At 38.9% G+C, this 12,537-nt stretch overlaps 1 protein-coding gene across 1 annotated transcript; it reads right to left on the bottom strand.

Annotated features, from left to right (window-relative positions):
• Positions 1-686: 686 nt before the first annotated feature.
• Positions 687-10,379, bottom strand: cops2 (COP9 signalosome subunit 2). Its single transcript, XM_086025190.1, has 13 exons — positions 10,156-10,379; positions 9,608-9,721; positions 9,443-9,520; positions 9,235-9,360; positions 7,490-7,579; positions 7,323-7,400; positions 6,409-6,583; positions 6,141-6,319; positions 5,945-5,997; positions 4,967-5,064; positions 4,799-4,881; positions 4,031-4,089; positions 687-1,141 (listed from the first exon to the last, which is right to left on the bottom strand). Exons 1-13 carry the CDS (start codon positions 10,207-10,209, stop codon positions 997-999), a joined length of 1,332 nt encoding a protein of 443 aa, XP_085881316.1. The 5' UTR covers positions 10,210-10,379; the 3' UTR covers positions 687-996.
• Positions 10,380-12,537: the final 2,158 nt, after the last annotated feature.

Here is a 12,537-nt window from a genome sequence, read left to right as displayed (position 1 = left end):
CATTTATTCGATATTTTACTAGTGCGCTGCAAATAAATAATAAAACGGCATGCCATGAAGCCATTCGACCAATTTTGATACAGTTCTCAATTGTCCTGCTACTGAGAACAATGCACGTACTAGGACATGAACTTTAACCTGGTATTTATTTGATGTCCTTGATATCCAACTTAAATGATAAATGGGCTTTCACTTGTGTAGCGCTTTTCCACCAACAAGGCCCTCAAAGCACTTCACACTGACTTCTCATTCAACCGACTGATGATGCAGCAATCAAGAGCAACTCAGTGTCTTATTCAAGGACACGCCGACATGGTCACAATGGCTGGGGATCGAACCCACAACCTCTGGGTTGGGAGACGACCACTCATCCGCCGAGTCATGCTGTCCATCCAGATCCATGCCTATTAGTTTTGCCTTCATTAGTCAGACAACTACACGCTACGAGCAAGACTGTGCACTAGTTGACAACTGTGTGCCACTTGGACTACTAGCAGAATTTTAATATCATTGGTAGTACAAGTAGCATACAGTTATCAACTAGTATGCCAAAGTTGTACGACTAGTGAGGCGAAAGCATACTAGTTCATGGACCTAAAGCTGGATATCGAATAAATGCTCAAAGGGCTTTCTGTGGCTAGGTGTCTGTTGTCATGATGAAAATACTGCATTCCAAGTTCAATCTATTAAGTGCTGACAGGAGTTTATTACCAAGAGGCAACAGTATACATTAAAATACTGTGTATGTCTTCTCATACACATTTGTACAACCAATATATCTGCACATGGAAGGATCTGCCAATCTGGTACATGAAAAACAACAGTGTCAGTGATTTCCTCTCGTCAGGACAAAACAACACATTCTGGGACTCTTCTTGAAAATCGGTGGCATTTTCCAAAACGTGGGGCGTCTCGCTCGTCTCCGAAGCACGGTAGCATACTTGATGGATGTATTCAAACATGCCATTTTCCTTGTCTCTTGATTTTTCAGTGGTATCATGTGAGCTTGCTCACAATGGCCTGGTTGAGAGAGTTCAGCTGATTAGTCCATTTGTCTAAAGCTGTGTAGCGAGCCCCTCCCCTTTTCTGGTAGTCGAGTTCCAGTAACTGGTTGACTTGGTCGATTCGCCCGTGGATTGTGCTGAGAACAACACAAACACATAGTTTAAGGGACAGCTATATGAAATAGAAAAATACATTCATCAAGTAATAAGTCAGGTCAGAGACTTTTTCAGTTTGTTCAAATGCCATTTTTTTTAAAGACATAGACCACGATAAATCCTTTTAAAACCTTTTACATACAGAGCAAGACGGAAGCCTTATCTTGCAAAGAAAAGCATCAAGCCTGCATGGTGGTGGCAACATCATGCGTTGGGGCTGTTTTTCTTCAGCTGGAACCGGGGCCTTAGTCAAGGTTGACGGAATTATGAAAAGTTCGGTCAAACATTTGTAGGGTAATCTGAGGAGGGCTGTGCACAGGAGATGCCCCTCACAATATAACAGATTAGAAGCGTTTTTGCAAAGAAAAGTAGGCAAATATTGTCACATCAAGATATGCCACACTGATAGACTGCTACCCAAAAAGATTGAATGCTGTCAAATAAGGCATTTTTTTAACTGGACAGGAGTGTATAGCCTTTTATTATCCACTATACATGGAGACTAATTTGATTATTTTAAGAGCCTCCAGTGAGAATTAAATGCAAAATGAAGTGTTTTTTTGAGCTAAACGGTCTAATTTAGATTGAGACAAAGAATTATATGCACGGCAACACTTGCAGCTTTTCTGAGGCAAAGGTGCGGAGGCCTTTGCTTTTTTCAAGCTACTGGGACGCCCTCTGCAGGAAAATTAAGATCATTCTTTAATGTGTGTTAAAATGGGTTTGTGTAGTAACTATATTCAATTTTTCTGAGCTGGTGCTTTTGCAGGTGGAAATGCCATCAAATGTGAATTTTTAAAGACGAAGGGATTACTCCTCCAACCAACTCTGTGGTGTGCCGGCCATTATGTTCAGCGATTCAACTCATCTCTTTATTTGAACACATCTGCCAGTGAGCCAGAGGAGTTGGGAAGTTTATACATTAGGCGAGACCATTTCACTATGGCAACGGCAGTCTCTCCGCCTTCTCTCCATTTCTCCTGGCTCGTGTCATGAAGCTGCGCTCTTTCTCTCTCTCTCTCTCCCTGCTCTGCACCTAGCTATCAAGGTCGACCGCTCCATCACAAAACTGTGGGCAAGGGCATGGAGAAACTCTTGAGCCGTGGGAATATTTATCCTCATTCTGCAGTTAGTAGTATCGTCAGTGTCTTTTATGTTTACATAACTTCAATTTTGCTGCATCTGCACCATAGAACATGACAATAAAGGCTCTCTATTCTATTTTGTTCACTCTTTCTTTATTATAGTGGTTGTTTTGTGCCCTATACGTAAAGTTGAGTTGAGCGTGTCAAAAGAAGCCGTGCAAGTCTTATGTACACACGGACCTGCATATACTGTGACACAGCGAATGGCTCATTCAATCCAAATGGTGCTTTAATCGCTTCGCCAACACTTACGGCAACTTGATGTCATGACAGGAGACAGCGAGTACATTATAAAGAGTTTGACGCTACCAATGATATCGCTACGCGTTAGACTAGCGGCCGGAAGTTAAAGCATGCCATCGTATCCCAAAGGCGGAAATGGTGCGCCCAGAGTCCATTAAGGAATGAAAACAATTCTAATTGTGCTATTATGATACGCTCATTAAATTGTTCAAATTGGTTTTTTTTCCATCAGCAACAATTCAATAACTTTAAAAATACAGTGTTGCTGCCTAATACAGAAAAGTTAAGTGTAAATGAGTGTTTTCACAACAACACCACACTTTTTGTCAAACGAGACTCCATTTTTTCTGCCAATTAATACCACCTAGTTCTTGTATGGGCAGAACGATGTAAACTATGAGGAACTACAACGATAATTAAAAGTAAGTGACCTAGTTTGTTTGCTTATGGTAATAGTGTAGCACACGTCAAACTGAAGGCCAGATCCGGCCTGCTGCATCGTTTTAAGGCCCTCATATTCCACAAACGCAAAATTTATCAGAATGCCGTGTTTCAACTAGTGGTCTTGCTGGGAACATATTCTTGAGAAAAATATGTTTGGGTTGACTTCCGCTTTAAAGATTAAATAAACTTTTTAAACATTACATGCTTGATAGGGCTGCTCAAATCATGATGTATGTATTTCTTATCAGTCTAGCAATAATTATGGAATTTTTTCCTATTAAAAAAAAAAAAAGATTTAAGATAAAAAATAAATAAAACAACTATCAAGAGGAAAAATACTGTATCTGGTAGTAAAACAAATTTTCAAGGAATCATTGTTGTTGTGTACGTTGTAATGTAGTGAAATGTGCAATGTTGTGAACATCCATGCTTCTCCTCCAGCAGGGCCATCATAAATAAATGAAGACGAAATACCCCATTGTTGCTACAGTTACATTAACCTTCATTTGTTGTTCATACAATGTTAGCGTAGCAAGTTAATACTTTTGTGGAGTGCATGCATTACAGCTGACCATCTGTTTGAGGTGCTTGTAATTGCGGCACAAAGTTAACGTCATATGTAGCCTCTGTCTACAGCAGGGGTGTTCAAGTCTGGTCTTCAAGAGCCCCTATCCGGCCTGTTTTCCATCTCTCCCTGCCTGCAACACACCTGATCCAAATGATCCGCTCATCAGCAAGCATAGCACAAGCCTGATAACGATCGTGATCATTTGAATCAGGTGTGTTGCAGGCAGGGAGAGATGGAAAATAGGCTGGCTAGAGGACTAGACTTGAGCACCCCTGGAGCATACAGAATGCCGGGGTCGGGATTGGCTTCCTGATTTATTTTTTATTTCTTTAAATAACTGATCTTATATTGAGCACAATTTCTATTAATATTGATCTCTCTCAATTTAAATTGATAATGAATTATTTCCTAGCCCTAGATGAGGCAATTACATATTTATATGGTGTAGCAAGTACACAAAGGTGACATACTTATCCAAAATACACTGCACCAGCAAACTCTCTACATCACAAACATCGATATTCAGCTCCTGAAACACAAAGAAAAGAGGCAGTTGTCAACCTGCAGGTCACCAAGTAGATGGAAATTAAATTTGGTTGAAATTTACAGTTGTGACCGTGACATTTTTTTCCTATTGTATTCACAGCAGGCAGCTCCACTGTAGCCCACATTATCAAAGATGTGCGTTTGTTATCATGGCAGCATGAATACAAAAAGTCACAGTGAATGGAATAGCTTCAGATGGGAATGAAGGGACTTCCAAATGTGGACACAAATAAAAACGGCCCCTTAATGAATACACCCTAAAATATAAAGTTATGATCTTACAAATTGCAAATGTGCACGATCAAAAGATGAAACAATTGATTGCTGTTTTAGTCTGGTGGCCGCAGGCTAGTCACAGTAATAGTGGCTAAATGCTCCGTGTGCAGGCTGTGCAAACTCCACTCGCATTTTCATGCTTTCCATTGCCGTGTTTTTAACGACATACGTTGCAGGAGATACCGCCACACAAGCAACGGTAAGAAACTCTTTTTTCAAAGTATCTTCGGAAGATAACTCCGGTCTCCCTGTCTGGCCCAGTACCGGTGGTTGGGGACTACTGCACTAGAAAACCACACTGCTATTTCTATTACTACATAGGAGAATATTTGTTTCGACGTAGAAACAAAAATACATAAACAGGGTTAGGTAAAACATGAAAAACCCCAAACTTGTGATCCAATCAATAGTCTTACCTTAGAAATGAAAGGGATGTGTATTCTTGTATATGGTTTGATGAGTTTGATAAGTACTTGAGTTCTAATATTGCGCAGCAGCTCTGCAAAAAAAGAAAAAAAAAACATGACTGTATTCAAGACATTCTTGGTGCATGTATAAGGCCACCAGTCACAGTCACCACTCACCCTCTATGTGCTCTCTGATAAAGGGGTCGTCCATTATGTTACTGTGGTTTGTTTTCAAGATTTTCTCAAATTCCGTGATGTCATTGTTCTGGTAGGCGCTGGAGGGACAGACAATGTATTTTAAAACTCCACACTTGGTATCTAAATGACTGCGGAAAATACACCTCGCTAGCTGTCAATCTTGAGGCAAAACAGAAAAAAAAAACACTATTCAGTTCACACTTTTAATAAAATTTTCTCTCTTTTTGTTTATACAACAGTTACACGTATATTATCTAATATGTATAGTAGAATATAATTTATGTATAGTAGAGTATGTTTGTAATTATGTTTTGTTGCCACAAGATGATAGCAAAGCACTACTTGCATCCAAACGAAACTCCCTAATTCATTTCGACATTAGAGTGATGCCTTCATTTATGAGTGACCTGAATTAATACAGTAGTTTTGGGGATACAAGCCTGACTTGGCAGCATAAACTACTATTATTAAATTATAAATCAGATTACAACAATGCAAACAAATACATGGCTTTATCACTTCAACTTTTTATGTTTCAACAATGATATGTAAACATGTGGCCTGCACTTCAGCGCTGAACATATCTAGAGACTACATAAAAAAATTGTACATACGCCCCCTGGTGACCAAGCTACGCACACCAACCAAAAGGCATAAAATATGGGGCCGCAACGGAACAATGGCCTTGCCATTCATTTTAATGGGGAAGACGATTTGAGATACAATTATTCTAAGATACGAACATGGTCATGAAACAAATTAAACTCGTAAATCAAGGCACCACTGTACTTGACACCAAGATATCACGGGATTGTTTCTTCAGCGAATCCCAAACTGCGAATATGCAGGATTCATTGTCATCTGCATTAACCATTGCAAGAAATTATGTGAACCACACTACATGTGTATTTGAGAGATGAATAACAAGGATTGACTCCAATAACAAAACATTCTTACCTTACTAAATTTGTCATTGCTAATATCTCTGGATCATTTTTGTATGGTTTGGCCTTTGAGGGGTAAAGAAAATGAAACATTAGCGTTTTAAAAACAAGATCTACAATTCTGCTTTAAAGACAAAAAAAAAATGAACATGAGGATACATCAATTATGAGCTCAGATGATAAACGGTAGAGTAAGTGAAACGGCACACCTCTTGCGAGTCAAAAGGATTGATTCCTGACTTCATTAGCATGTTGGCGAGCACTAGATACTTCAGACACGTCGTCCTTCTCGGGCTTCCAGACTCATCATAGTTTTTAAAGGCCTCAAAGAAATCTGTGTGAGCTTTCTCAAACTCCCCCTCTCTCAGATGCATTTTCCCGCCGCATTCTGTTCAACACCAAACAAGCACACGTCATTCATCGGAAGACACTTAGTTAAAACGCGATGCGGAATTAGCTGAATACACGACCGCTTACCTCGGATAACGCCCATTATAAGTGGATGAGGAATGGCAGATTTAATGTGGAGCGATTGCTCGTACAGGGCTTTCAATTTCTTGTTGTTTTTTTGTGCTGTGTACATCTGAATTTCCAGAGCGTAAATCTCTAATAACTGCGTGCCTTTCTTCAGGTCATCCTCTCCATCGTCTGTCTGTGGCGAGCAAGAAAAGAAGAAGAGTGTACACTAAGGCAGTACCACACTCAACAAATATTCAGAACAAGAAAAATCATAGTCCAATCAAAACGAGGACAAAGCAACATGTGTTGTTTATACGGTCATTTTTATCATGTTATCAAATCTTCAGAATTCCTTTCCAACAGCAGTGTGGGCCACAACTACCGGTAGTCACCACCTCACCACCAACTACAATCAATAAACTAACCCAGTGACTCTCAAAATTGACACTGTGGGCCTCCTTCTAGTTTGAAGCAAATTAATGACTCAATTAAAATGTTCAAACTGAGCATAGTTTGTTCGTACAGTTCATCTGTATTTAATTTTTCAATACAAAACATTGGCATGTAATCTTTTTAGAATTTTCTTTTACAACACATACTATGGTGGAAATTTTAATTTTTATGTGCAATAAATGTTAATTGACTCATGACTTAAGTGCAGTTTTTAAATGCTTTGTTAATGTTATGCTGGATAGTGTTTGAGGAAGGATAAGCGGCCCAAATGCTGTATGTGTTTTTATATTACTCTAGGTCTAGGTTGTTGTGGACATGGATTCAAGTATTTATTATTATCTGCATGTCAAAAAAAAAAAAGGTTTTGCAAGATAATTGGAAAGGTAATGCAATCCACAGTCACAGAAGGAATTTCTATTCGATTACTAAGGCATACAACCATGACGGAAATAGCTCTCGTGTGGTTAGAGTCTGGTTACCTGGCAAGACTGGTGCAATTGCCTCAGTATCTTCTGCAGCTTCCCATACTCTTCTCTCTCCAGGTACAACTTCCCCAGCTACAGTGACAAAAACAACAGGTTCAAGTTGACATATTTTGGTACTAATGTAATGTGTGATCATGAGTTGCAGAATAACCTTTAGTTACCTTTGTGTTGGTTTTAAACCAAAGTCTGTCATTTTTTGCATCTTTTAAAGCTTCCAGAGTAGTTTCATAGAACTCTTGTAGTAAATCCATCTGGCAACAAAGGAAACACACTTTAGAATATAACACAGAGAAACACATATACAGGGTTGCCCTTGAAAATTAAATTAGTTCTTTGACTGTTGGCTTGAAAATCTTATTGGTTCTTTGGCCACCCTTGTAACTTAAAACATCTTTCCCCATTGAAAAGAATGGAAATGCCATGAACTAACTGATTGTAATGGGTACCGGTATTTTCAATAAGATAAATACCACTGCACAATGTTGTATTTAAGAAAACCATACAAGAAAGCAACAATCAAATAAATTGGAAAGAATTAAGCAGTTTTTGCCACATATGCGGATTCAAATGGGACTCATTTACAGCCCTGGAGTGTCAGTGCTCAGACTGGCCCACTTTAGTTCTAATGTCTGTATAATATTTTAGTTTCATGAAGATATAAAAACATATGACAGTATAAAATGTTACGCTTATTAGTGTATCAATCTAAAATAGCTTACCATTCGCTCCAAAACAATATTCACATTGTAATTGATCAAAATTCCAAAACACAACTGAACGTGCTCTTGAGTGTTCATTTGAACAAGCTTGAAAACAAAAAGTTACTGGGCACATAACATGGGATAAGACGTTTTACACTTAAAACATGGCAAATTTATCACACGTTAAGATATCAAAGTTAAGGCAGCTAACACTGTACTTCCATATCACACCACTTCCGACACACTACTTTGCAGATTGAAGCTAACTTTACGATAACTACACAGCACCAGGCATTGGAGGAGGCTTTCGTATCAAGCTTTCTTGCCGTTAGAAGTAAATCTTTTGACCGGGTTATGCCTCTTTAATGTGTTATTTTGTACAGATGGTGTGTAATATAGTTGTAGTGTTGATTCTACTAGTTATATATTAAATGATTGCGACTTAGTGTTGGTGATACGCTTAATTACAAAGGTAGTGCATTCAGTGATGGCCTGCCTACGTGTGTTGTTAGTACCTTTGCACGGCAAGGTGATAGTTGAATTCAAGTGTTGTGGACAGAATACATTAGCTGATTTCAAAACGGTTCTGTGGGCCGGAAAAAAAACTTATGAGTGGGTTGGAGTGGCAGCCCAAGCAGCGTATTTAGCAGCCTGGACCAGTGCGAAATCGCCAGAAAGTCCAGATTGCCTACTCTGGGCCTTCTGAAGAATATATGCCGGTGAGTGTTGTTATAGGTTCTGTCTACATGTGTTGCATCACCATTTGTGTTCAAATATCTGTCACTTGAAGCGATAAAATGCCACCATATAGATGCTATTTGTGAACCCATCTATGCTGTTATGCATTCTTTGACGTGATTAAGATAAACAGACATTCGTAAGGCTGTGGCTTTTATACATACAAAACATACAATTGTTTTTGTTTTATGTTTAATTTGACAGCAAACTTAAATTTGAAACATCCGGTTGTTTTAGACTTGTTCACTATCTGCCAAACTGCTGCTTGTAGTGAAGTGACTTCACTGCCACCATATAGCAGTGGTATCTCAAATAATTTGTCTGCAAGTCAAAGCATAAACAAAAACAAAAAAACAGCCGAACGACACCTCACATCTTGATATAATCGTCAGTAAGGTCACTTTTTCTGAAGAAAGACAACATATTTAACTGTCAGACAAACTTGTTTCTGTAGTCATTAATTGCACCTGTTTGGAAGTTGAGATGTAGTCCAGAATGGAGTTGATGGACTTTTCTGAATAATTCCTGGTGACTGCACTTCTTATGTACGTCAGCAGCTGTTTGTATCTGTTCATCATCTCTGGGAAATTAGTCTGCAGTAAGACAAATCATAATTATTCAGAGCGACCATGGTAATATTAGTTGCACATTAAGGGTCAGTGTGATGTTATTTACCAACTTAAAGTTGATTTTAATCATCTGTTTCAGCGCCTTGAACCCCCATTCACCTTTCTCACCTTCTAATTCCAAAACCTGATGATGAAAACATGACAGTAAATAGTACTAAGAAAATGATATGTGTGAAAATAGCAGACAACTTTGAGCTGAGGAGCACTCCACCTTCTGGAAACTGCTGAGTGCTGCTTTGGGATCATCCTCCTTCAATGCTTTGGAATTGTAGTACTGGTTCTCCAGGTCAACATTTGGCTCTGAATTGCTGTCCTCTGAGTATTCCTGGATGTTAGCACATGTGCACTATTACACATGTACACTATAACAAACTCCAACAGTTAGAGTTTCTAGCATAGCGTTAGCGTAACACAAGTTCAGAGAAGCACACCAAAACATGATCTCTTCCTGTGGTATTCTAATTCTGCTACTACGAGCGTCTGCTAAAGTTAGCCCAGTGTCTGCTAACTAGCCGGCTGTAATGCGGCGATTTAGTCAGAGCATATACAGAATGCATGCAAGTTTCACGAAACTATCCTACTAGGTTGTTATTTTTGTTAGTCTGCTCTATGGTGCTGAGTATGTGTGTGTCCAGCTAGTAAACTATATTAGCCCAACAAGCTAACTACGAGGCTAACGTTAGCTAGCCCGCAATATCGCTACTTTCCAGTTCTGCGAAAGATAAAAGGCAGGAGTTGGGTCATTTGAGAGGGAAATACCAGGTCATAGTCCTCTTCATCGTCACACATGAAATCGTCCTCCATGTCAGACATTGTGATAGTCCTTGTTATCCTTGTTCAAACGAATAGTTGGCCGGCCTGTGCTGTATTTTGCGGCGATGGGGAGGAGATGGTGTGTCAGGGGGGCAAAGAGGCGCCACTGGCCCACCTTCCGTCAGAAGATGGCGCTATTGGATCGCCTCTCCATCATGCTCTCCCTGTTGTGGAAGACTTGGCAAATGACAACCTTACCTCGCTACCACAGAAAAACACTAAGAGCCACAAAAACACTTTTTTGACAAACACGCTTTTTAAAAATATACATATATTTATTTTTTCAACATTTATACAATCACAAAAAAACCTACAGAGTGCTCTGACCTTACAATATATATCCCACAATCCCATACGGCGGACCATACTGGAGGTCAGCTTCACATTTTGCGGTAGTTAGTAAGTATAAATATTTTGATAAACTTACTCGACTAGACGTTTTCAGTGGACTTTGACAATTTGGACATGGGGACTTTAGGCAGGCAGGCGAGTGCGCAGGAAATTGTGTTTGATTGGAGATTTGGATTCTGAGAAACTTCAATAGGCAGACTGATTAGTGACCCAAAGATACTGTCCAGCGTGATTTATATCAATCTTGTAAATCATGTATGTGCAATATATAAGTCTATGCGCACTAGTCAAACATTAGTAGTCATCTGAATTCAGTTTTACAATGCTGCAATGACAAGAAGCAAAAGTTCTTCAAGTTGTTTGTCTCTCCAAGCTGTTGTTCCATGCAAAACTGGCATGTAAAACAATTGCTTAAACAACTAACATCCACTAGCTAAATGCTATCATACAGGCAGACATTCTAACCCAAGATAGCACCTATGTCCATATTCAGTGACCAAATAAATAGCATTCAAAATATCTGGTAGCACAAACCACCTGTCAATGAATGCAGTAAAGTGCAAATAATTAAAATAAATACAACACAGGGCTTCAAGTAACATCCAAGTATGCCTATATTTATCCAGTAAAATATAAAGTGAAGGAAAATAAATTACAGGATTCACTCAGTTGTGACAAGGTAAATCTGTAATGATATAAAACCCTAGAGGATTATATCAAACAATATATATATATATATATATATATATATATATATATATATATATATATATATATATATATATATATATATATATATATATATATATGAAGGTAAAAAAGCTGTAAAACTCATTTAGAAAAACAATCGCTACAAACCAAAGATTCCTGCATTATAGCGGGGATTTCTGTAAAAGTAGAGCTGTTCCACAAAGAAATCTGTGGTCTAGCATGCAAACACTGTATCGCTTCCCTCCACAATGCACTCAACCCCCAAGTATTTGCCAAGTATTTGTGGTTTGGCATTTGCAAATTCACTCATTTGCAGTTTCGAAAGATTTTTTTTTAAATTCTGTTACTCGCTGTAAAACTCACCTGTATCCTGTTTTTGTGCTCTGGCAGCAAAAGCAATTAAAGTATTACATTGGCGCCATCAGGTGCCGTCTTGGTGCAACTGAACTACAAAGTATGTTGACGTGAGTTTAGGAGCTTTATTCAGACAAAAGTAGTGCTTTGTTACCATCTTGTGTCATCTACAGGGCGTCCATTAATTGTGGGTTTTTGCTATTCGCAGCAGACCCTATCCCCTGCAAATAGCACAGTTTGTCCAGAATTCCCCATGGAAATATACGTCACACATGTTCCCGAAATTTATCGGAAATGTTCCGCCCCTTTACAACTCTAAACAACTCTTGCCTCTCATTAGAGGGTTATGCTCCCCTCTAGAATTAAAGGAATATTTTATTAGCGCCTAGATTGCTGTGCTGAAAAATCATTCAAACAGTTGATGTCATAAGTTTATTGAAAAAAAAAACATGAGTGTGAATGAAAAATACAAGCGTATCATGCTATGAAGAGAATTGGGCCAAAAATATTTACAATATCCAGTCATGAATTTTAAACACTGGTACGAGAGGGAAGAGTGTATCCACAGATCCCTCATCTGACATCCAGGCTGAAAAGCTTTCAAAATGTCCACAGTAATATTATTTATATGGAAGTGTGTGTGTATATTAACACTGCATGGCTGTCTGCTGCATTCATATAGAAACCACAATATGTCTGCACACGCTGTGGCAGTGCTCCAGTATGTTCACGCCCTTTTGTTGCATGTGTGAGATGAATCATTGGAGCAACAGTGCGTGCTTGGTGTCTGTCAACAAATCATTAATTAAAGTATTGGATCAACATAAAGACTGAGGAGGAGCAAGCGGCTTGTTGTCCTTGTAATCAACAACAGCAAAAAAAATGTTGGGGGCGAGTGTGGGTCATCTGGGG

The sequence above is a fragment of the Filicampus tigris genome, chromosome 3 (assembly GCF_054856515.1).
Source record: "Filicampus tigris isolate MCC_2025a chromosome 3, RoL_Ftig_1.0, whole genome shotgun sequence".
NCBI classification, from domain to species: domain Eukaryota; kingdom Metazoa; phylum Chordata; class Actinopteri; order Syngnathiformes; family Syngnathidae; genus Filicampus; species Filicampus tigris.
The sequence above is the reverse complement of the archived record's forward strand: the minus strand, read 5'-3'. Positions and strand labels throughout refer to the sequence as shown.

Bases quoted from the DNA above. Each gene is read 5' to 3' on its own strand.
- cops2 (XM_086025190.1), bottom strand. From the start codon at position 10,209: ATGTCTGACATGGAGGACGATTTCATGTGTGACGATGAAGAGGACTAT. The intron at 7,580-9,234 runs GTGCAATTAATG...CTTTGTTGCCAG, and splicing joins ACATCTCAACTTCCAAACAG to ATGGATTTACTACAAGAGTT. The intron at 1,142-4,030 runs GTATGTCACCTT...TGTTGTTCTCAG, and splicing joins GTGCAGTGTATTTTGGATAA to CACAATCCACGGGCGAATCG.